General features: G+C 44.1%; 1 protein-coding gene across 1 annotated transcript in view; it reads left to right on the top strand.

The window, feature by feature from the left end:
* CDHR4 (cadherin related family member 4) overlaps nucleotides 1–25,723 on the top strand; it is a 149,013-nt gene that overhangs the window by 17,785 nt on the left and 105,505 nt on the right. Inside the window, exons 3-4 of the mRNA XM_029599672.1 lie at nucleotides 9,865–10,024; nucleotides 14,582–14,673. Coding sequence (XP_029455532.1) covers nucleotides 9,865–10,024; nucleotides 14,582–14,673 — 252 coding nt within the window. The remainder of the gene's footprint in view (nucleotides 1–9,864; nucleotides 10,025–14,581; nucleotides 14,674–25,723) is intronic.

Here is a 25,723-nt window from a genome sequence, read left to right as displayed (position 1 = left end):
CGGGCCCCTGTCACATGGTAGGAGCACTGGATGGCCGGCGCCATGTTTAGGCCGTGAGCATGATGTCCTGACTTGCACCAAATGTGCCCTCATGACACCAAAAGGTCGCAAAGGCAGAATGGCGAAGATGAAACTCCTCTTCCGTGCTCAAACCCCAACTCCGTCCATTGCATCGATGTCGTCGGAACCGGCACAGTCCGCGCCAGCATCGACCACCGACCGCCATCGACACCCTCTACTCCCCCACAGGATGGAGGGGATCACAGGGAAAAACATTGCCATCGACACCGTAAGACTCAGACCATCGAGGGAGCGAAATCATCGACCTCGCCATCGTCTGAGCCGCCGTCGAAGAAGCCCCGTCCAGGAAAGGCACCGACCATTCCTGTGACCGGGTCACCGAGGCAACCCTCACCCGATTGGGGTTTGGGAGCTGTGATTCCGCCTGTAAAGCTGGTCCCTCCAGCTATGCCTCTGCTTCCCTCTTTTGTTCCGGAGCCGGGGCTGCTTGCTCCAGGTCTCTGAGAAGAACTGGACCGGCTGGTTCAGGAGGCCATCGACAAGGCGATGCAACATCTTCAGGTTCCTCCGGCACCGATTGTGGAACCTGTCATCGACCCGATTCCGGCAGTGCTGGCACCGCTGCAATTCAGAATGGAGGCACTCATGGCCGCATTTCCACTGATGGATCCCGGGTCTCCGATGGCTCTGATGCCCTCCCCGATGACAGCTTCATCGGGAGGAGAAACACCGTTCCGCATCCTTCCATCTGGTGTGTTGCCTCAGCCATCGGTGCTGATATGTTCGTCGGCACCACAGAGTCATCCATCGATGCCCTCGATGTCTGCACCGGTGCCTTCGATGTCCTCATCGGTGCCTCCGGCGATTCCTCTAATTTTTTTCGGAGCCTAGACCGGGACCCTCAGGTATCCAAACCCCTTCACTTCCTAAAGGGAAGTCTGCTGATCCTTATGACACTTGAAGTGATGATACTTCAACAGACATTGATGAATTACCTTCACCACCTTCTCCCACTGAGAGTAGAAAGTGTTCTCCTCCAGAGGACCTCTCATTCATAAATTTTGTGAAGGAAATGTCTGAGTTGGTTCCTTTTCAACTACAGACAGAACAGGATGATAGGCACCAGATGATGGAGTTACTCCACTTCCTGGATGCCCCCAAGGTGACCACCTCTATTCCCATTCATCAGGTCCTTCTTGATCTCCTCAAAAAGAACTGGGAAAATCCTGGATCAATTGCTCCAGTACACAGGCTGACACTCTTATTTAGTTCAGTCAGCCCCAGGCTTTCAAAAATCACATCTTGATCACCACTCAGTTGTGGTAGAGTCTGCACAAAAGAGGACAAAAAGGTCAAAACCTCACTCATCTACCCCTCCTGCTAAGGAACAAAAATTCCTAGACAACATTGGTCGACGAGTATTCCAAGGTGCCATGCTCATCTCCCGAATTGCTGCCTTTCAGCTTTATATGACCCAATATAACAGGTCATCTTTAAGCAGATACAGGACTTCTTTGATTCCTTACCTCAACAGTTCCAAGACCAGCTACAAACCCTTGTAAGCAAAGGATTTGAGGCAGGCAAGCATGAGATTCAAACATCTTATGACATTTTTTACACATCTACCAGAGTATCTGCAGCTGCTATCTCGGCAAGACGGTGGGCCTGGCTCAAGTCTTCTGACCTTCGCCCAGAAGTGCAAGAACGGTTGTCCAACCTACCGTGTATAGGAGATAATCTGTTTGGAGAACAGATCCAATGGATGGTGGCTGAATTAAAAGACCATCATGAGACCCTCAAACAGCTCTCTTCGATGCCTTCCGACTTCTCTTCAAAGCAGCCCTTCAGGAAGGACTCTAAGAAGTTGTTCTACCGTCCAAGGAAGGCCTACCCGCCACCAGCAATGTCCTGTGCTACAAGACCTTATCAAAAACCTCAGCCTCGCCAAGCCCAAAAACAAAAACCACAAGCAGCTCCCCAGCCAGGGCCTGCTTCAGGTTTTTGACTTCCGCTTGAAGAGCAGCAGCCAGATTCCTCTGTCACATATACCAGTGGGAGGTCGATTTTGCCACTTTCAAAACATGTGGCATTCAATTACATCCGACCAATGGGTATTGGCAATCATTGCTCAGGGTTACCATCTGAACTTTCTCGTCCTGCCACCAGACTCCTCACCTCTGCAGACGTGGAGAATGTCCAACCACTCCTGGATCAAGAGGTTTCCCTCCTTCTCCAGTCAAGAGCAATAGAACCCGTACCGCACTCGCAGCAAGGCCTAGGGTTCTACTCCCGGTACTTTCTCATCCCCAAAATATCAGGGGGTGTTCGTCCAATTCTGGACCTACGTGCTCTCACAAGTACCTCCAGCGGGGAAAGTTCAAGATGGTAACCTTGGGATCGCTTCTTCCTCTTTTACAAAGAGAAGACTGGCTCTGCTCTCTGGACCTCCAGGACACATACACCCACATTGTGATAACTCCAGCTCATCGCAAGTACCTGAGGTTTTTAGTAGGCCCCAAGCACTATCAATACCGAGTGCTTCCGTTCGGCCTAGCGTCTGCACCACAAATCTTTACCAAATGTCTTGTAGTTGTCGCAGCTTTCCTCAGAACCCATGGTGTTCACATTTACCCCTATCTGGACGACTGGTTAATCAGGGCTCCAACTCAGTAAACTGCTCAGTCGTCCCTCAATTTAACTCTACACACTCTAATTTCGCTAGGATTTCTCGTCAATTACGAAAAATCTTATTTAGTCCCATCTCAAACCTTGTCATTCATTGGGGCAGACTTGGACACCTTGCAGGCAAAAGCTTTTCTGCCTCAACAACAAGCACTAACTCTCGTGTCTCTCGCTCACCAGTTGCAGTCTCAGCATGCTGCAACAGCTCGCCATTTCATCATCCATCTGGGACACATGGCATCCTCAGTCCACGTCACACCAATGGCCCACTTGGCCATTAGAATCATGCACTGGACTCTCAGGTCGCAATGGATTCAAGCTATTCAGCCTCTGTCGGCCATTGTCCACATCACTGACTCATGCCGTCTGTCTCTCGCCTGGTGGAAAAATCAGAACAATCTCCTCCAGGGATTGCCCTTTCAAGTTCCAAATCCTCAAGTCATTCTCACCACCGATGCTTCCAACCTCGGGTGGGGAGCCCACGTGGCCGATCTGCAGACACAAGGATCTTGGTCTCCAGAGGAAGCCAAACACCAAATAAATTTCCTGGAGCTTCGAGCAATGCGATATGCTCTCGTGGCTTTTCAGGATCACCTATCAAATCAAGTCATCCTGATTCAGACGGACAACCAGGTGGCCATGTGGTACATCAACAAGCAGGAAGGCACAGGCTCCTTCCTTCCTTCCTTCTGTGTCAGGAAGCTGCGCAGATTTGGGCGGAAGCTCTCTCCCACTCAATGTACCTCAGGGCCACCTACTTGCCGGGAGTGGACAATGTGTTGGCAGACAAGCTGAGTCGCGTCTTCCAACCGCACGAGTGGTCTCTCAACCCCTCGGTAGCGAACTCCATCTTCCGACAATGGGGATATCCTCAGACAGACCTCTTTGCGTCCCCTCAGAACCACAAAATAGACAATTACTGCTCCCTCATTCGCAGCAAACACTCTCAGCCCAGAGATGCATTCTCCCTCTCATGGGCAACCGGTCTGCTTTATGCATTCCCTCCACTTCCTCTTCTTTCGAAGACTCTCATGAAGCTACGTCAGGACAAGGGAACCATGATCCTGACAGCACCTCACTGGCCACGCCAAGTGTGGTTTCCAATACTGCAGGATCTCTCCATTTGCAGGCACATTCCCTTGGGAAAGGACCCGCTTCTGATCACTCAAAACAACGGGTGCCTACGCCATCCCAATCTTCAGGCCTTGTCCCTAACGGCATGGATGTTGAAAGGTTAATCCTTCAACCACTTAACCTTTCCGATCCAGTTACCCGTGTCTTGATTACTTCACGGAAGCCTTCCACAAGAAAATCTTACTCCTATAAATGAAAAAGTTTCACATCATGGTGCGCTTCTCAGTCCCTTGATCCCTTTTCCTGTCCAATCCCAAAGTTCTTGGACTATCTCTGGCATCTGTCAGAGTCAGGTCTCAAGACATCTTCCATCAGAATGCATGTCAGTGCGGTAGCCGCCTTCCATAAAGGTGTCGGGGATGTCCCTATATCAGTACAACCCCTTGTAACATGCTTTTTGAAGGGCTTGCTCCACATCAAGCCACCTTTACGTCCTCCGGCCCCTTCTTGGGACCTTAACCCGGTTCTCGGTTGGCTCATGAAACCACCATTCGAGCCTCTTCACTCCTGTGACCTAAAATATCTCACATGGAAAGTGATTTTCCTTTTGGCTATCACTTCAGCTCGCAGGGATAGTGAGTTACCAGGCCCTAGTTACCTATCCGCCTTACACTAAACTCCTGCAGGACCGGGGCGGTACTCCACACTCACCCTAAGTTTTTGCCTAAGGTAGTTTCGGAGTTTCACATTAATCAATCCATCATACTACTTACCTTCTTTCCCTGGCCCCAGTCCAATCCAGGGGAACAGGCTCTGCATACCCTTGACTGTAAACGGGCTCTAGCATTTTATCTAGACCGTACAGTTGCCCACAGGAAGAGTACCCAGTTATTCGTCTCTTTCCACCCTAACAAATTAAGGCAATCTGTGGGTAAGCAGACTCTCTCCTCCTGGTTGGCAGACTGCATTTCTTTTTGCTGTCAGCAAGCAGGCATTCCTTTTCAAGACCGTGTTAAAGCACACTCTGTAAGGGCCATTGCAACTTCAGTAGAACACCTACGATCTGTACCGCTTCCTGACATTTGCAGGGCTGCCACCTGGAGTTCACGCCATACTTTCACAGCCCACTATTGCTTGGACAAAGCCGGAAGACAAGATTCCATCTTCGGCCAGTCTGTCCTGCGTAACTTATTTCCAACGTGACGTACCTACACCCTTCTGCCTGACCGGTGGGGTTCAGGATGCCCTCTTCCAAATTCCACCCCAGTTGTTGTGCCTGTTGCACGCCGTTGGGTACATTTGGTGCATGTTCGGACATCCTCAGCTCGGTACTCACCCATATGTGAGGACTACCATCCTGCTTGTCCTGTGAGAAAGCAAATGTTGCTTACCTGTAACAGGTGTTCTCACAGGACAGCAGGATGTTAGTCCTCACGAAACCCGCCTGCCGCCCACCGGTGTTGGGTTCGTAATGTTTTGTTATTTTATTTTTCGGCACTGCCTGTAGCTTTTAAATAAGACTGAAGGGGGACCCCTGCTGACTGCAGGGTTAGTGCCATGATGGGCATGCCCAGTAGGGGCCAGTCAAAGTTCTGGAAAGTTTGACAGAAGTTTTCCGGGATTGGGCTCCATCCTGATGATGTTACCCATATGTGAGGACTAACATCCTGCTGTCCTGTGAGAACACCTGTTACAGGTAAGCAACATTTGCTAAACTAATAACTGGAAAGGGAACCATAAGTAAATCTACAGCTCTAACACTAAACTTTCTAAAGGGAAACTGATAAAATGAGGAAAATAGAAATAAAACTGAAAGGTGCAGCTGCAAAGGTTAAAAGTGTTCAATAGGCATGGACATTGTTTAAAAATACAATCCTAGAGGCGCAGTCCATATGTATTCCACACATTAAGAAAGGTGGAAGGAAGGCAAAACGATTACCGGCATGGTTAAAAGGTGAGGTGAAAGAAGCTATTTTAGCCAAAAAAAATCCTTCAAAAATTGGAAAAAGGATCCATCTGAAGAAAATAGTATAAAACATAAGCATTGTCAAGGTAAGTGTAAAACATTGATAAGACAGGCAAAGAGAGAATTTGAACTGAAGTTGGCCGTAGAAGCAAAAACTCATAATAAAAACTTTTAAAAATATATCCGAAGCAAGAAACCTGTGAGGGAGTCGGTTGGACCGTTAGATGACGGAGGGGTTAAAGGGACTCTTAGGGAAGATAAGGCCATTGCAGAAAGACTAAATGAATTCTTTGCTTCTGTGTTTACTAATGAGGATGTTGGGGAGTGTTCAGTGCTGCTCCCCCAAGAGAAGGGGCTAGCACTTTATGATACTCCATAGGTGGAGTTAGTGACCTGATGTGGGTTGGCTCCCACAGAATGGCAATTGATAATATACCATTCTATAGTGTAAGGAATAACACTTAATGGAAATGGTGAATCCCTGGGCCGATGGCAGATGACAGCATCCTCAAGTGGAGATCCTAAGAGGGACCACCGGCTAGGCTGGAGTACTGAGACAAACACAGATAGTTCTTTTATTAGACTGGAAGCAGGACCACCAGAGGTGGCAGTAGTGAGCTGAAGTGCCCGGCAGGGCTGAAGTCCTTCAAATACAGGAATGGTTATCTCTGTGTTGCTGCGCTGTAGAGAGAGACTATAGATAATGAGTAGACAAGGTATGCTGGATATATATAACCAGTAGTAGATGATACACTCACAATTGTAGTTATAGATAATGTCCTCTATGCAACGGAGAGTATTCAGTATTCAGGAACAGGAGCCGCAGGCGAATACTGGTTCCTGTAGACAGTCTGAAATAAACTTAGATTAACTGTGCATGAGATGGCTTCTGGAATAGAAGAGGGTTTAGGAGCGTTAGGAACATAGGCCCTCATGGAGCGAGTACCGGTTCCTATCCGTAATCTGAAACCACTCACGATCTCCGTACCTGTAATAACGTCTTAGACAAAAGGGAGTCTTAGAGATTAGGAACATATGCCCTCGTGGAGCGAGTACCGGTTCCTACCTGAAATAGAACCATAGTGTTCAGGTCTGCGATCGTCTCCAGGCAATAGAGCTGTAATAGTAATCCAGAAATATAAGTATGTGATATCTTCTGAAAAAGAAGAGAGTTTGAAAAGAAGGGTTTTAGGAACATAGGCCCTCGTGGAGCGAGTACCGGTTCCAATCTGAAACCACTCACAATCTCCGTACCTGTGATAATGTCTTAGACTGAAGGGAGTCTTGGAGATTAGGAACATGGGCCCTCGTGGAGTGAGTACCGGTTCCTTTCTGAAATAGAACTCACAGTGTTCAGGTCTGCGATCGCTTCCAGGCAATAGGAGTCTTTCGAGTCTTCAGGGACGTAGGCCCTCGAGGAGCGAGTACTGGATGCCGTCCTGTAACTGAATTCAAGAAGAGAGAGAGCGGGGCCCCCGAGGAGCGGGTAGCCCTAGGTAAGTTTGTAGAGGCAGATCGAGGTTGCAAGTAGCGTGGACTGCCGAAGCAAGTCCTATTGGAGTTCCTTGCTAACTCATTTTAGTTAGCAAAGCCCTTTTAAATTGAAAATGGATGACGTCACTACAGAGGAACGCCCCCGAGGTTCACGCCCTTGCAGGTACAAGTCTGGAGCGCTTGCGTGCCTTTACATCATCAGGAACATGGCGGATCCGAAGCATCAAGCCAGCCTGGGGACTCCGGGGCAGAGAGGCGAAGAGAAGCCGCGGCAACATCTGTCCGTCAGACCCGAAGGGAGTAGCCTCAAAGGTAGAGAGGATGGAGCGAGGCCAGAAACAGGGAGATACCAGTTCCGGAGATGGTTTTCAAAGGTGATGAGTCAGACGAACTGAACCAAATCACTGTGAACCTAGAAGCTGTAGTAGGCCAGATTGACAAACTAAAGAGTAGCAAATCACCTGGACCGGATGATATACATCCTAGGGTACTGAAGGAACTCAAAAATGAAATTTCTGATCTGTTAGTTAAAATGTCTAACCTATCATTAAAATCATCTATTGTACCTGAAGACTGGAGAGTTGCCAATGTAACCACAATATTTAAAAAGGGCTCCAGGGGCGATCCTGGAAACTATAAACCAGTAAGCCTGACTTCAGTGCCAGGAAAAATAGTGGAAACTATTCTAAAGATCAAAATCATAGAACATATAGAATGACATGGTTTAATTTCATTTTTTTGAAGGGGTTAATAAACATATGGATAAAGATGATCCAGTAGATATAGTTATTTGGATTTTCAGAAGGCGTTTGACAAAGAATCTCATGAGAGGCTTCTAAGAAAACTAAAAAGTCATGGGATAGGAGGCGATGTCCTTTTGTGGATTGCAAACTGGCTAAAAGACAGGAAACAGAGTAGGATTAAATGGAAATTTTTCTCAGTGGAAGGGAGTGGGCAGTGGAGTGCCTCAGGGATCTGTATTGGGACCCTTACTTTTCAATATATTTATAAATGATCTGGAAAGAAATACGACAAGTGAGGTAATCAAATTTGCAGATGATACAAAATTGTTCAGAGTAGTTAAATCACAAGCATATTGTGAAATTGCAGGAAGACCTTCTGAGACTGGAAAATTGGGCATCCAAATGGCAGATGAAATTTAATGTGGATAAGTGCAAAATGATCATATAGAGAAAAATAACCCATACTATAGTTACAAAATGTTAGGTAACATATTAGAAGCTACCACCCAAGAAAGAGATCTAGGCGTCATAGTGGATAACACATTGAATTCATCAATTCAGTGTGCTGCGGCAGTCAAAAAAGCAAACAGTATGTGGGAATTATTAGAAAGGGAATGGTGAATAAAACGGAAAATGTCATAATGCCTCTGTATCACTCCATGGTGAGACCGCACCTTGAATACTGTGTACAATTCTGGTCGCCGCATCTCAAAAAAGATATAGTTGCGATGGAGAAGGTACAGAGAAGGGCGACCAAAATGATAAAGGGAATGGAACAACTCCCCTATGAGGAAAGACTAAAGAGGTTAGGACTTTTCAGCTTGGAGAAGAGACTGCTGAGGGGGGATATGATAGAGGTGTTTAAAATCATGAGAGGTCTAGAACAGGTTAATGTGAATCAGTTATTTACTCTGTCAGATAATTGAAAGACTAGGGGGCACTCCATGAAGTTAGTATGTGGCATATTTAAAACTAATCGGACAAAAATTATTTTTCACTCAATGCACAATTAAACTCTTGAATTTGTTGTCAGAAGATGTGGTTAGTGCAGTTAGTGTAGCTGTGTTTAAAAAAGGATTGGGTAAGTTCTTAGAGGAGAAGTCCATTACCTGCTATTAATTAAGCTGACTTAGAAAATTATTACTAGTAACAGTAGTAGCATGGAATAGACTTAGTTTTTGGGTACTTGCCAGGTTCTTATGGCCTGGATTGGCCACTGTTGGAAACAGGATGCAGGGCTTGATGGACCCTTGGCCTGACCCATTATGGCATGTTCTTATATTCTTATTGATTTTTAATGATTTATATTTTATTAGTAATGTTATTTATATTATTATAGTTTTAATGTTCATTGTATTTCATTTTGTTTTTTAGACTAGGAATGATTTTATCTGTATTATCATAACTTTTATGTTTATGTTTGTTGGTTTATTTATATTGACATTGTGAACCGTTATGATTGATATTAGAATATCGATATACAAAATAATATAAATAAATAAATGTTAAATACATTGCTCGTATCTTTTAAATATAAGTGAATGCTGTAGCATAGATTTATGCATATTTTACATCATACACTTATCAGGTCATTAAGAAGGGATGAATCAGTCCTAGTTTTCCACACCTGTTCCAAAGCTTTCTACTTTGTGAAACTTCCGGAATACTGGAACAGCTATTGAAAAGCAATGATTGCCACCTTCTGATCTGGAGCCAGCTGATCATTCTGCCTGAGCTCTCCCCACCATCAGGCTTCATACCTAGTAGTTTATTTCTGATCTAAAGGCCATGGCCCCTGCAGCATAGCTGTAGGAGTTCTCTATTTCTATAGGCTAGCTGCTCATTGCCCTAGTCATCACATTGTCTTTCTATTTCTGTTTGTAGATTACACTCAGCAGCACCGCTGCCTTTGATACTGAGGCTGTGAATCAGTACCAACTCACCATAGAAATAAAATGCTATGGCAATGCACTGGAAGGGAAACTCTTTGTTCAAGTGACGGATTCTGATGGGCCCCAGTGTGAGAAGAAGTTTGCAAGCATAGGTAAGGAATGAAGGGGGGGGGGGGGTGTAGCCTATACAGAGTCTTGAATTATTAGCTGTAGAAATTGGGATCACTTCATTTCAGGATTCTTTATTTCATTCTTTGTTTCTACTTGATGTGGTGCTCAATTGGCCTAATATTAATCCATACTTTTATCTGGTCCTTCCCCCCCACAGATTAACACCAACCTTACATTTGTTTGAGAGTACAATCTGATCGTGTTTGCTTACTAACAATCACAGATCAGATCTCACCAGGAATTCTCTTTCCATGGATGACTGTTTGCCTTTATTTCTGGTACACATGCTCATTCCAGTTTATAGCTTAAATTTACATTCTTAGGTTCATATTCAAGTTTCTTCCTTTTTCATTTGCCTGTTCAGTGTTCTTCAAGGTCAACAGTTTTGGGTAACTTTATTCCTTGTTAGACTCAGTTCCTTAAGCAACAGGGGCTTATTAGATGGTCAAGTATATCTGTGTGTATGCCCCTCCTCTCCACCCCCTACCTTTCAATTTCTAAGCAGATAAATTGAGCAGAGCCAAATGCTATATGAAGGTAGGCCCTTGGGGGGCTGGCGGATATCTGACTTTTGTACCTTACCAAGTCTGTGAGTTATTTGGGGTAGGGAGAGCCACCACTGACAATTTTCCCATAAAGAAATGCGTAGGGGGTGAAGTCAACTCATATCTATAAGAACCACTGCACTGATTCTAGATGAATGAGACTGGACATGAGACATAAGGAACTTTAGTTGAATGGAATGAAATTGTGATCGGTTCCTGGTTACTGACTGACTGGCAACGCAATGATATTTTCTTTCGTGTATATTTTGGCAATGATTTAATTTTGCTGAAATAACATTTGTGCAAAGCTAATCTTCCTGGGGGTAGCATCTGGCTTTTGTACTTTTGAAAAGTTGCAAGAGATTGGGGGGAGGGGGCGGGCGTTCACAAGAAGGGAAATTGAGACATTTTCCTATAAGAAATACATGGGAAACAACTTCAATACATTAAATCTGGAGAATTGCTGAGCCTATTCTCAGAAAATTTGAAATCTGGTCATTGAGTACAGTGGTCTTTAATTGGGATGACTGGAATGCTGGTATAATTACCGATGGCTTACATGAAAATGTGGCAGTTTAAATCACTATAATTTCTGTCATGCATCATTTATTAGGAAATATTCTTATCTCTTCTTATGCTTCAATTTGCAATTAGTGTTAGCCTAATTAGTTTTGACCAGTGAAAGTTCAGTGTAATTTGATTTTATGAACGTCATGGTTGCTGGGATCTGGGTAAACCACCCCAGGAGCGGGTGCAGGACTACAAGACAGGACACTAGACTAAACAAGGGCCAGTCTACTGCTTAGCCAATTCCCTCCCCTGCATGTTGAGCTCTTGGGTTCTGGGGGCCAGTAGGTCTTTGCAGCAGCAGTACATCATGGAGTCTGGACAGTTTGGAGAGACTGGAACAAGGCTGGAGCAGGGCTGGACAAGGCAAGGCTGGCACTGTGGACAGAGACAGGCTGGAGGAGGGTTAAACTGGATACTGGAGCAGGACACAGGACAAGGCCTGGGGCTGAGAACAGACAGAGACAGGGCAAGGATACTGGGCAAGAACTGGGGCTGGGGTAAGGCAAGGCAGAAGTAAGACAGGGATAGGATACTAGGCTGGGCAGGGCAAGAGAAGACCAAACAAAGAGAGAACCTGGACACGGAAGACAGGACAAGACCAGACATGGACTAGGCAATACAACAAAGAACATAACAGTCCAAAGGCAGTAAGGCTGAAGGCTACTAGGCTATAGGCCCAAAGGCCCTTAGGTACAGAGAGGTCTGGAAAGCCACAAGGCAGGATACAAAAGTAGAGCAGACCCAGAGGCCACAAGGCAAGGCCTACAGTAAGCCACAAGGCAATGAGTAAACAACAAGAAAGCCTGGAAGCCACAAGGCGCAAGGTACAAGATAAGAATAGCCAGACTAAAGAGCCAAGGGTGACTCCATGAAGAGGCAATGTGGTTCTGGCAAGGCTGGGTTACATAGAGCTGAGACTTGGACATGGGCAAGGCGAGAGCAGTGAAGAGGAACTTAGCAAGGCTGGTGGTCAGGCTTGCTGAAGGCCTCTGAAGGTGAAGAGGAGTCATAGCAGGCAGCACCAGGGTATGGAGAGGCTGCATGGCAGGCAAATCTGTGACACTGAAACTGAACAGAAGTATGAAAGCATATGTTGTTTTTCCAAATGATCTAAGTAAGTGCATTGCTAGATCAGATAAAAGGTCTGTCAACCAGCATCGTGTCTCCAATCCCAAAAAGTAGATCAAATTTCTTGTTGCTTACTCCCAGCGACAAGTAGTGGGGGTTCCTCGAATCATGTGGTTAATAACTGTTTATGGACTTTTCTTCCAGTAACTTGTCCAAACCCTTTTAAACTTAGCAAGGCTAGTTGTCTTGACCACATCTCTGGCAACAAAATTCTACAGCTTGATTGTGCATTGAGTGAAAAAAATACTTTCTCCAATTTGTTTAAAATCTGCTACCTGTTGCTTTCAAGGAGTGTCCCCTAGTCCTTGTACTATTTGAAAGGGTAAGTAACCATTCCCTATTTAACTTTTCCACCCCACTCTTGATTATTATAAACTTCTACCATATCGTATCTTAATTGCCTCCTCTTCAGGTTGAATAGCCCTAACCTGTGTAGCAGTTTTTCATAAGGGAGCTGTTCCACCCCCTTAACCTTTTTTGTTGCTCTCTGTACCTTTTCTAATTCCACTGCATCTTATTTGAGATGAAGTGACCAGAGCTGTACACAGTACCTAAAGTGAGGTTGCACCATAGATCTATACAGATCTAGCATTCTATTTTACTGTTTGATTGTTGCTGCACACTGAGCTGAGGATTTCAATCTGTCGACAATGACTCAAGATCCTTTTCTGGGTGGCTACACTATGTAATGAGGGTTATATTTCCCTATGTGCTGTTGTGAACCTGCACGTGAAGAGCGTGGGCAGGCCCCCTACCTTCCGTGGCCAGTCAGGCTGCTGACGCCATTCCTTCGTGGCAAGCCGTGCCGCGGCGTCCGGGCTCCCCCGCGGGTTAATATGAGTCAGAATATAATAGATGAGATAAGATCCCTTACTGGGAAAAAAGGCATAATCAAAGATTAAAGTAAACCATGGTATAATAATTAAATTAGAGAACTTAAAAAACAATTAAGACACAAAGAGAGAATATGACAGAAAAAACATCGAATGAAACACTAACTTCATATAGAGTTTTAGCCTCTAAATATCAAACATTGATAAATAAATAAATAAAAAGAATATTGCGCATCCAAAATTCTTGACATAAATAAATAAACTAACTAACTAAATAAGTTTCTGTACCCACCAGTACAGGAGAGACACACTGGGGTAGAGTTATACGAGATTGATGAAAAAGCTGCTATGTCATAAAAATCTCTCATGGTTTGCTATTGGTACTTTGAAAATCCACTCCCAATATATTTCTTTGCCTCAAGAACAAAGACTTGTGCATGTCTTTGCTTAACTAGTGGGCTTGAATATTATGGGCTAAGTGTGATAGTGTGAGCATCCAGCAGTTGCTGAATATTTGATGTGACCAGTGAGGTTCTTTTACCCATGGACTTTCAACCAGTTCTCAAAGGAAAAGTGTGAACATACTTTCCCTTTGAAGATTGTCTGGGGGAGGGGGGAAGTAAACACAGAGATTTGCACCTGCTGTTTCTGCAGGTGGTATTTCCACAGAAAAGAACACACCTAGTTTTGAAAAGGCGTATTGTTGCCTCCCTTGACCTAATCCCACCCTGTGGAAACTCCTCTGCACTATGAGAGTAAAAGTATGAATATTATGAAACAACATGTGTAGTTTTAGCTGTGGGGAGAGTGGGCAGATTTCAAAAAGTCCTTTCACCCAGGTAAATCGGTATTTACCCTGGCCAATGGCTTTTGAAAATTGCAATGCATGTAGGACCGGATTTTAATACCTACGCGCGGGCGTACACAAATGTACGCCCAATTTTATAATAAGCACGCGCAGCCACGTGCTTATTATAAAATCTGGGGTTGGCGCACACAAGGGGGTGCACAATAGTGCACCTTGCGCAGCCCTGCTGACTTTCCCTGTTCCCTCCAAGGCCGCCCCCCCCCCCCCAGCCCTACCTAAAAAAAACAAACCCTAACCTTTATTTTATAAGTTGCGCCTGACTCTGGGTAGGTGTAGGTTGCACGTGCCGGCCAATGGCCGGCCCACGTTCCCAGGCACAGCGGCAAATGGCCGCTGTGCCTGGAGGCTCCGGCCTCGGCCCCGGACCGCCCATGCCCCGCCCCTTTTTTCAAGCCCCGGGACTTACATGCGTCCCGGGCTTTATGCGCGCCGCCGGACTTTTTGAAAATAGGCCCGGTGCGCGTAACCCCCCCTACGCATGTAAATCCTTGAAAATCTGCCCCGTACATTTGGTTATTAGTAACATGGTAGATCATTTTAACATATTTTCAGTATTAACTGTTTGGTGTGCCATGTTGTTTCTTTCCTTTGCAGTAGGTGAAACTGTCAAGGTTCCTGAGGATGTGCCCCCTTCCAGCAGTATTTACAATGTGGTGCTGAGGCGGCCCCCCAAAACAACAGTAACAGTGAGTAAAAAAGAGTTAAGTGTACTGGAATCACTGGCTTTTATGATGCATGTCGCTGAATGCACGAGGCAAAAGCAACAAGGGGAACAGTTCTCTCAGCAATATGCATGAAGTAACTTTTTTTTGAAAAAAGAGACAACCCCAATTTACTATATATTGCCTATAAATAACTCCACAAGGGAGTCCAAGTAGCTGGGAAACTAATAACGCTCATCACATGCAAATGCATGTTGACTAGGGATGTGCAACGTTTTTTTTATGAATTAAAATATCGAACAATATTTCCTAATTTGTCATGTATCGGGGGTCCCCGAAAATGATAGGAAAACCCCATGAAATTTTGTGTGGTTTTCTTATCATTTTGGGGGGAGGGAGAAAGGGCACACAGAAAAAAACCCGAACCCTTCAGATCTAATTTACAATCCCCCCCCCCCCCCCAAAAAAAACTTGCCTAAAGTTCCTGGTGGTCCAGCAGGTGTCCTGGGAGCGATGTCCCCCTCTGGAGCCATCGGCTGCCACTAATCAAAATGGCGCCAATGGCCCTTTGCCCTTACCATGTGACAGGGGCTATCAGGGCCATTGGCCGGCCCCTGTCACATGGTAGGAGCAATGGATGGCCAGTGCCATTAATTGCGATATTAAGTAGGAGGAACAAAAACTGAAAAAGTAAAAAAAAAAAAAAAAATTTTTTTAAAGTGCTGGTGGTCAGGTTCGGGAAACAGATGCTCAGTTAACAAGCGTTCATTGCTGATAAATTCGGCATCCATTTTCTAAACCGGCAGACAGCTGATAGCTTGCGGGCTCCCGCTGTCAATGAAGCACTAGGGGTGCGTAATCGACCCTAGCGCCTCCTTGACAACATGACCCCTAATTTTAATATTGCATGACACCCCCAGGAGGGGTGCCTGGGGGAGCATTAGGAAAGCGGGCCCTGAACACTCAGCACCCGCTTTCAGCATGTCTTAATTGCATCAGCTCCAGGATGCTTGCTGACTATTAGAAGGAAGGGCAGGGAAAGAGTTATAGAATTCTTGACCCCATAAGAACAGAAGAACAGAAGAAAATGCCATACTGGGTCAGACCAAGGGTCCATCAAGCCCAGCATCCTGTTTCCAACAGTGGCCAATCCAGGCCAAAAGCACCTGGCAAGTACCCAAAAACAGTCTATTCCATGTTACCATTGCTAATGGCAGTGGCTATTCTCTAAGTGAACTTAATAGCAGGTAATGGACTTCTCCTCCAAGAACTTATCCAATCCTTTTTTAAACACAGCTATACTAACTGCACTAACTACATCCTCTGGCAACCAGAGTTTAATTGTGCGTTGAGTAAAAAAGAATTTTCTCTGATTAGTTTTAAATGTGCCCCATGCTAACTTCATGGAGTGCCCCCTAGTCTTTCTACTATCCGAAAGAGTAAATAACCGATTCACATCTACCCGTTCTAGACCTCTCATGATTTTAAACACCTCTATCATATCCCCTCTCAGTCGTCTCTTCTTCAAGCTGAAAAGTCCTAACCTCTTTAATCTTTCCTCAAAGGGGAGTTGTTCCATTCCCCTTATCATTTTGGTAGTCCTTCTCTGTACCTTCTCCATCGCAATTATATCTTTTTTGAGATGCGGCGACCAGAATTGTACACAGCATTCAAGGTGTGGTCTCACCATGGAGCGATACAGAGGCATTATGACATTTTCCGTTTTATTCACCATTCCCTTTCTAATAATTCCCAACATTCTGTTTGCTTTTTTGACTGCCGCAGCACACTGAACCGACGATTTCAATGTGTTATCCACTATGACACCTAGATCTCTTTCTTGGGTTGTAGCACCTAATATGGAACCCAACATTGTGTAATTACAGCAAGGGTTATTTTTCCCTATATGCATCACCTTGCACTTATCCACATTAAATTTCATCTGCCATTTGGATGCCCAATTTTCCAGTCTCACAAGGTCTTCCTGCAATTTATCACAATCTGCTTGTGATTTAACTACTCTGAACAATTTTGTGTCATCTGCAAATTTGATTATCTCACTCGTATTTCTTTCCAGATCATTTATAAATATATTGAAAAGTAAGGGTCCCAATACAGATCCCTGAGGCACTCCACTGCCCACTCCCTTCCACTCAGAAAATTGTCCATTTAGTCCTACTCTCTGTTTCCTGTCTTTTAGCCAGTTTGCAATCCATGAAAGGACATCGCCACCTATCCCATGACTTTTTACTTTTCCTAGAAGCCTCTCATGAGGAACTTTGTCAAACGCCTTCTGAAAATCCAAGTATCCCTCCTTTTTTTCTCCTGACTGAGCATGCCTACATGCTAAGGGAAAACCTTAAAAAAAGAATAGTTTAGAACTGCATGCCAAATTCAAAGAGCTCATCTTATGTCGCCATGATGTTCATGTGTTACAGAAGCTCCAGGTGTTTATGTGTACGTAGTTGCTCTGGGGGTGGGGGGGGGGGGGGGGGGGCTCAATGAGGAAGGTGTGTCATGGTGTGGATTGATAGGCTTGAAGGGTTGTGTGTATGATTGTTTGAGATGAGGGGTTATTTGGGGGGATTTATATGTGTGGATTGGGGATGCTCTGCACTTGGTCCCCCTTTCCTTCTCTCTTTCCTCTTCTCCCCCTATGTGTGTGGGGGTGATGGTGACGTAGATGAGGTGTGTGTGTGGAATGATAGTCGAGTGGGTGAGCGGATGTGTGGGTGTCAGGGAATGTGCAAGTGTGTTTATTGAATTGTATGACTGTGCTGGATGATTTTGTGTCTGTGCTGGGGCAGAGTGGGGAGATGGTAGCATAGGGGGTGGGGGTGTGGGAGGGTATGGTGTGGTGTGATTGGGAAGGTGGTGAAGGAGTGTGTGGGGGTAAGGATGGGGTGATAGAGGTGTGTGGGTGCTCTAGGCATGTGTACAGTAGTGGGGGGATGGGAAATTAGGAGGGGTTGGGGGCAGGAGAAGAGGTTTGTAGGTGGAGTGGGGGTGTCTGTGTGTTGACTTAGTTTATTAATTTAACAGTTTTATATACCGTTGTGCGGACAAAAGTCCATCTCGACGGTTCACAATTCATCACAATAAAACAGGAAAAATACAGTTATTATATTATAAATATCACTAAAACTATTAAAAACTATAAAATTACCATAGGCTAAAAGTAAAAGCAATTTAAGTAAAAGATTAAAACATGTTAAAGATCATTAAAAGACTCCTATCTTTGCTTTATTCATCTGCATAAGCTTGCTGGAACAGCCATGTTTTTAGTCCTTTCCGAAATTGTTTCTTATCTTGCTGTAACCTCAAGTCTAGTGGCATTTTATTCCAGTGTTTGGGACCCACAATTGATATAGCTCGCTCACGTACCTCGCACAAATGAGCTGATCTAATGGTCGGGATTGATAGTAGGCCTTTATTTGATGATCTTAGATTGTGTTTGGGTACATGTAGTCTTATTGCAGTATTTAACCAGTCTGTCATATCTCCATGTAAAATTTTGTGGATAAAACATAAGACCTTAAAAATAATCCTCTGTTCAATTGGGAGCCAGTGTAAATCCTTCAAAACTGGAGTAATATGGTCTCTCCTTCTCGTATCTGTCAATATCCGTGCTGCGGTATTCTGTAAAATCTGCATGGGTCTAAGTGCCACTTTCGGTAGGCCAAGCAATATTGCATTACAATAATCTAGTCCTGTAAATATCATTGTTTGTAATACCATTCTGTTGTTTTTTTTAATTCTTTATTTATCAATTTTTTACATATTACAATGCAAAAAATAGGTTTACATCAAACATCAGCAAACCTAAATTGCACTTAAACTGTTATAAAGAAACAGAAGGGTCTTAAAACACAGATGGAACAAAATATTATGACACTTATAACCATATTAGGAGAAAATCTGCAGCTTATTTCAATCTATTCACCTGGTTGGTTCTGTACTGTTGGCCTTTTCTTTACACTTTCTATGTAATTCCTCATTTGTTCTGGATCATAGTAGATATACCTTTCCCCTTCATGTAACATTAAACATTTACATGGATACCTAATATTGACCTGTGCTCCCATCTTTCTAGCTTCTTGACTCAATTCTACAAATTTTTCCTACGAATCTGTGTATCCTTTACAATATCTGGATATATCTAGAGCTTTTGCCCAAGATACATTTTATTACGATTCTTCAAAAATGTCCTCAGAACCAAGTCTAATAAAGTACCACGTTGCTCTATCTGTTCTTCTGAAGGACTTTCTAGATAAGCAGTCAGATCTAAATCCAAGTTAACTATAGGGTGATCTTTCTTTATTTCACTACCATTTTTCATCATTGGGGCAAAATAAATTTTTGACATTGGTAATTTATCAGGAGACAATAATAAAACATCCCTAAGATATTTTTTAAATTGCTCCTTCGGAGAAATTAACTTATCTTTAGGAAAGTTGAGAACTCTCAGATTTAAATATCTCATTTTATTCTCCATATTTTCTAATCTCCTTCTTAAAACAAATTCTGACTGGATCATTGTAGTCTGTACTTTTTGAACAGCAATTATCTTGTTTGTAAAATCTTCAAGTTGTTCTTCATGTTTATTTACCCTTGGTTCAATCGAAACTAACATCTCTTGTGAATTATTCATTGTACTGGCCAATAAAGAAATTGATTTTTCCAATGTTGTTATAGCTTGCCATATTGACTCCAATGTAATTATATAGGTTTATCTATTTTAGGTAAATTTATACCAGCAGTCACCGCCCCTACTTGACAGGTCTTGGAAATCAATTGTATTTCCCCCGTTGAGTCACCTCCCTCCTCCTTTTCTTTTAACTTATTTACCCTCTCGACAAACACAGTTTGGGGTAAAACACTTGTACTCTGCACAGTGACTCCCTCTGCCTCCAGAGTCCCCTTGGTGCATTGCCCTGGGCCCTGGAGGAGTTCCTGTATATTTCCAAGCTTTGGAGGTGGGGGGATAACCGGTGCACCTGGGGACAAAGATGTTTGAATGTCCAGGAGGGATAGGTTTTGTTCCTTACCTATTCCCTCAGCGGACAACTCTCCCGGTGTCGAAGCTGCAGCAGGAGTGAAAAACCCTTCAATTCTTACTTGGGAGGGGGTGTGTGAGGCAGAGGCAGCAGACTCAAGCCTCACATGTCCCTTCCGTTTTGTATGAGGCATAATATAATACTTGTCATATAATGAAAGTTTACCACCTTTAACCTCCTTCCTACACTTTATCAAGACCTTTCTGAGAGGTGAAAGAATTGGAACAGATATAGATATACGACCAAGTCCCAATCAAAGTCTTAAGTAAAGTCAAAGCTAAGTCGCGAGCGCCCAAGGGGCACACGCGGCTTAGGTGACACACCGGCGGACGCGATGCACCACTGCCTTATCAGCCTTAAAAGGTGACACCAGACTGATGTCACTCGGGAGGGCGGGGCTTCGGGATCACCGTCGGGCCAGGCCCAACGGAGCCTTACCCCCGGAGCACCAAGCAGGTCTTTCTCCTTGTAAGTAATCCTAAAAGTTCTTTCTCCCAAAGAAGCCAAATACCAGCACCAGCTTTAAACTTCCACCAGGCTGACGTCACTCGGGAGGGCAGGGCTTCGGGATCGCCGTCGGGGCCAGGCCCAACAGAGCACCGAGCAGATCTTTCTCTCTCCTTGTAAGTAATCCAAAAAGTTCTTTCTTCCCTGTAATACCATTCTAAAATTTTCTTGGGACAATAATAGTTTAAGGCGTCTCAGCATCATTAGTTTACAATAACTTTCTCTCACTTTCTTCGAGATATGTTTTTGACAATTCAGTATCAACATAGAAGCCTAGATTTCTTGTTACATTTTCTATTTTCATACTATTGTTATTGTTGCTTAGACTTAACTTTGGTTCATCATATATTATTTTCCTATCTAAAATAATAAAAACAGTTTTATCCAGATTTAAAATTAATTTTAGTTGTGTCAGTACTTGTCTAATAATTTCTAAATACATTTTAATCAACTTAACAGTTGCTTCAACATCCTTCTCAATCGGAAACAGAATCTGAATATTATCAGCATACACAAAATAAGTTAAATCAAGACCTGTCAGTAAATGGCACAATGGAAGCAAATATACATTAAACAATGTGGCCGACAGCGCCAAGCCTTGTGGAACCCCTGTCGTTAACTGGAAAGTTTCTGAAATATTATTTTTTATTTTAATTGCAAAAGATCTGTTTTCTAAAAAGGAACTAAACCATTTTAATGTTACATCGGTCAGGCCAATTTCTTCAAGTCTCGTTAATATCTTATGATCGACCGTGTCGAAGGCCGCCGACAGGTCTAAAAGGATGCGTATGTATCTCTTCCCACAATCAAACCCTCTCAGGACAGTATCATTTAAAGACAGCAAAAGAGACTCAGTGCTATGATTTTTCCAAAACCATGTTGCGCAGGGAAAAGTGTATTATTAAATTCAAGATGTTCTATTAGTTGTTTGTTTACCACTTTTTCGATTAGTTTAGCTACAAATGGCAAAATTGAAATTGGTCTGTAGTTCTTAAAATTTGTGACATCAAGGTCACGTTGTTTAAGAATCGGTCTCACTATGGCCTTTTTTAGAATCTCGTGCATACTCCCTTCATTTAATGAATGATTTACTAATATTGTTAAGATGGGAGCTATTTCGTTTAGGCATTGTTTTAATGTAAGTGTATTAATTACATCAATAGGGTGATTTGCCGGGTTTAACTTCCTTACCAAATTCTCAATTTCATCTATTGTTGTATTATTAAAATTGGCCCAGGCAAGCATGTCTTTTTTAGGCATGACAATTGTTTGGTTATTATTTTCATCTAATGTTTCTAAGAGAGTTTCTATTTTCTTTTTAAAAAATAGGGCTAAATCGTTGCAATTTATCTCAGATACTGCTTTTACTGGCATTAGTAACGTGGGATCTGTTTAATGTTTGGGTACTTGCCAGGTACTTGTAGCCTGGATTGGCCACTGTTGGAAACAGGATGCTGGGCTTGATGGACCCTTGGTCTGACCCAATATGGCAACTTCTTATGATGTTATGTTTTTGTGAGGGGGCTGATTGGAGGAAGTAAGGGTGGTATATGAGGGGGTGGTGGAGTTTATGGGACATGATGAGTACAATGTGTGTGGTTGGGGTTGGAATGTGTGTATGCGTGCACACTGTCCTCCTTACACTCTCCTTCCTCTCCTCTCTCTTTTCTCCCTTTCCTCCCCTCTCCCCTCTTTTCTCCCTTTTTCTTTTCCTCTGCTATCTCCCTATTCTCCCTTCCCTTGCACTCTGCACTTCATCCCTCCCCCACAATCTCCCTTTCCCTCCCCTTCCCAGCACTCTACATTTTCTATCTTTCTTCTCCTCCATGTGTATGAGCTTGGGAGGGCTATGGTGGGGTTTGGATGTCTGTGTATGTTGGTGGATAGAGGGGTGGCAATAGATGTGTGGTGTATTTGGGGGTTGAGGTTGGGGAGATTTTTTTCAACCCCTAGACCTTTTTCTTCTCCCTCCCTCCTACATTTTCCCCCAGGATTGATCCCCAATCATCTCCCTCTTCTTCCTCCTCCCCCCAAACCTGCCATCCCATGATCCTCTGTCCTCTATCTCCCACTCCCTTTTGTCTGATAAGAACATAAGATTTGCTATAATGGATCAGACCAAAGGTCCATCAAGCCCAATATCCTGTTTACAATCTGGGTCACAAGTACCTGGCAGGAACCCAAAAGATTGATAGATTCCATGCTGCTTATCTCAGGAATAAGCAGTGCATGCCCCAAGTCCACCTTATTAATGGTTTATGGACTTTTCTTCCAGAAATTTGTCCAAACCTTATTTTAAACTGAGCTAACAGGAGCATCTTTTACCACATCCTCCAGCAATAAATTCCATAGTTTATGCATTGAGTAAAAACTTATATAGAGACCCTTAGGTCTCCGCGAGATGTGGAATGGTGAGCTCCTAGTTGAATGAGTGGGGGAATAGTTTAGGTAGCGACCAGGACTGGTGCAAGAGTATTTGGCACCTTAGGTGAACCATGGGTCATGCATCCCCTTTCCCAATGTGCCTCCAGCTCAGCACTTCCTCTTACCAGAGGCAGTGGTTCCAGCATGACTCTCTAGATTAGTATTAGAAAGCCTCCCCTTGATAAAACCAGTTTGATCCAGTGCTACCACCTCCGCTGCTACTGTGTTCACCTGCTGGGCCAATACTGCAGCTAGGAGTTTAATTTCTTGATTAAGGAGGGAGATAGGCCTATAGGGTAAGGTAAGGGTGGCATCCTTTCCTAATTTTAGGAAGCAAAATTATTGTAGAAGATTATTTCCTCTTTCAAACTCCCACCCCTCCCCCCCACAAATGCCAAAATTCACCGGTGGTCCACCGGGGGTCCCGGGAGCGATCTCCTGCTCTCGGGCTGTAGGCTGCCAGTAATCAAAATGGCACCGATGGCCCTTTGCCCTTACCATGTGACAGGCTATCGGTGCCATTGGCCGGCCTCTGTCACATGGTAGGAGCAATGTTCGGCCCTCCATGTGACAGAGGCCGGCCAATGGCACCGATAGCCTGTCACATGGTAAGGACAAAGGGCCGTCGGCGCCATTTTGCTCACTGGCATCAGACGGCCCAAGAGAGGGAATCGCACCCGGGACCCCCGCTGGACCACCAGTGAAGTTTGGGTGGGGGGTTTGCAATGAATTAAATTTGAAGGGTTGGGGTAGGTTTATTTATTTATTTATTTATTTAGCACTTTTATATACCGATTTTCCAGTAACAGAATTACTAATCAAGTCGGTTTACATTCTAAACATTAACCATGACAAGATGATGTCTTACAATAAACAGGTAGAATGAACTTGGATACAAATAAATTTGTTTGGGATTTTTTTATTTTTTTACAACCCCCCATCTGCCCCCCTGGGCTTTGGCCCCCCTCCCCCCCCCCAAGGACTTTCAGTAAGTTTTTTGGGGGGGTCGGAAGGGTGGGTGGGTTGCAATAAATTAAATTGGGTGGGTTGGGGTTTTTTTTTTTTTTACAACCCCACATCTGCCCCCTGGGTTTTGCCCCCCCCCCCCAGGGACTTTCAGTAAGTTTTTTGGGGGGGTCGGGAGGGTGGGTTGCAATAAATTAAATTGGGTGGGTTGGGGTTTTTTTTTTTTGTTGTTTTTTTTTTACAACCCCCCATTTGCCCCCTGGGTTTTGGGCCCCCCCCAGGGACTTTCGGTAAGTCTTGTGGGGTCGGGATGGGGGGGTTGCAATGAATTAAATTTGAAGGGTTGGGGTGGGTTTGGGTTTTCTTTTTTTTTTTTTTTTTTTACAACCCCCGTCTGCCCCCCTGGGTTTTGGGCTTCGTTTCGGGGGGGGGCAGACTAAATAAAGTCGCCCCGAATCACAGGAAAATGAAATTTCCTGCGGCGGGCCGATAATGAAGGCCAAACCAAAAGGTTCGGCTGAAAATTGAATCTGATTGGTGAATGGAAGAGGAGGTGGGTTTAGCCTTGTCCTCATTCACCAATCATGGAAAACAAATAAGACATCCCCTGAAAATAAGTCCTAGCCGTTTTTTCAGAGCTAAAAAAGAATATAAGACCTGTCTTATTATCGGAGAAACACAGTATCACAGGAGGGAGGGATCCCCCAGCATAGATCCACTCCTCCCTAATCGATCACATGTGTCTAAATAAAACATTACTGCTGCACTCGGGTAGGCCATCACACATACAATACCATGCACACTGAAACACACATCATCCACACACAATTGTTATCCCCCATCACAATATGAAACCCAAATTCTCAAACCCCTCCCCAAGAAGGGCACCCCCGGTACACCAGCAAAGAAGTGGACACTCCCTCGCTGGCAAGAAGCACCCATACTCAACAGCGGTCTACCGGAACGGAGGGGTCCCCCAGCAACCAGCCTAGCAACATGCTAGGTGCAAAGCAAAAATCCAAGTTTCACAAGTGGTGGTGAGAGCTAAGTCAAAAGAAATAAAAAAGAATGCCACACCTGGTTGAAGATGTACCTGCTAAAAGTAAACAAAACCAAAGGAGAGGGAAAGAAAATATCCCTAATCCTAGAGAAAAGAAAAAAACTGGTGCCGGGTACAATTTAAAAAGCCAGAACTATCATAAAACAAAATAAAAGAGCACAGTCCAATGCTTCCAAGTCCAAAAAAAAAAAAAAGGCCTCATCAAAAAAAAAAAAAAAGTGAAATTTGCCAGACATAGCCAAATAGAACAGATTAGCGAGGAGGTGCAGCAAAATCAAATTCCACTCCAGTTCAGAAACATCCTGGAGATGAGCAAAACTCACCCAGGTAGAACAACATCTCTGAGGGTCCCCAGTGAGAGATAGAAAGATATTGAACAACATATGAGGACCAAACAACCCTGATCTGGCGCAATCTGGGAACAAAACAGAGGCCTGCTGAGGCCTTCAATAAGAAAAATTATGTGACAGACTTAGAATAAAAAATTCAGCATCACGCCGGAAGCTGATCCATGAACTCCTTTGCCTCCTGAGCCGAAGAAAGCAGCTTGGACACTCCATTGAGAAAAACCCTTAACCTCGCAGGGTAAGGAGGGAAAACTTAATCCCTCGTTGATATAACTGCAAATAGTACAGAGTGAACTCTCTACGTGTTGCTTGAACTTTACTGGAAAAATCCGGGAAAAGCAATAATTTTGCATCATAGATTACCAGATCTTTTTTGCCACGGTAAGCTTGCAAAATCCATGGTTTGTCTGTACAATTTAAATAATGGACAATCACCTGATGAGGCCGCTTCTGATCTGGACTTCCAGCTCCCAGACGGTGCACTCATTCAATAAGAATTGGTCAGGTAGTCACGTCAAGCTGCAGCTACTCCGGTATTAGTTTTTCACATAGTCGTGTCAATTCCTCCCCGTGCACAGCTTCTGGGATGCTGACTATCCGCAAGTTATTCCTTCTACTACGGTTTTCCAGGTCCTCGAGTTTATCCTCGATGGACTTGTCACCTCCCTAGCGGATTCTAAGACCATCACACGCGCCTCGTGCTCACCTAATTT

Source organism: Rhinatrema bivittatum, chromosome 4 (genome assembly GCF_901001135.1).
Source record: "Rhinatrema bivittatum chromosome 4, aRhiBiv1.1, whole genome shotgun sequence".
NCBI classification, from domain to species: domain Eukaryota; kingdom Metazoa; phylum Chordata; class Amphibia; order Gymnophiona; family Rhinatrematidae; genus Rhinatrema; species Rhinatrema bivittatum.
The sequence above is the reverse complement of the archived record's forward strand: the minus strand, read 5'-3'. Positions and strand labels throughout refer to the sequence as shown.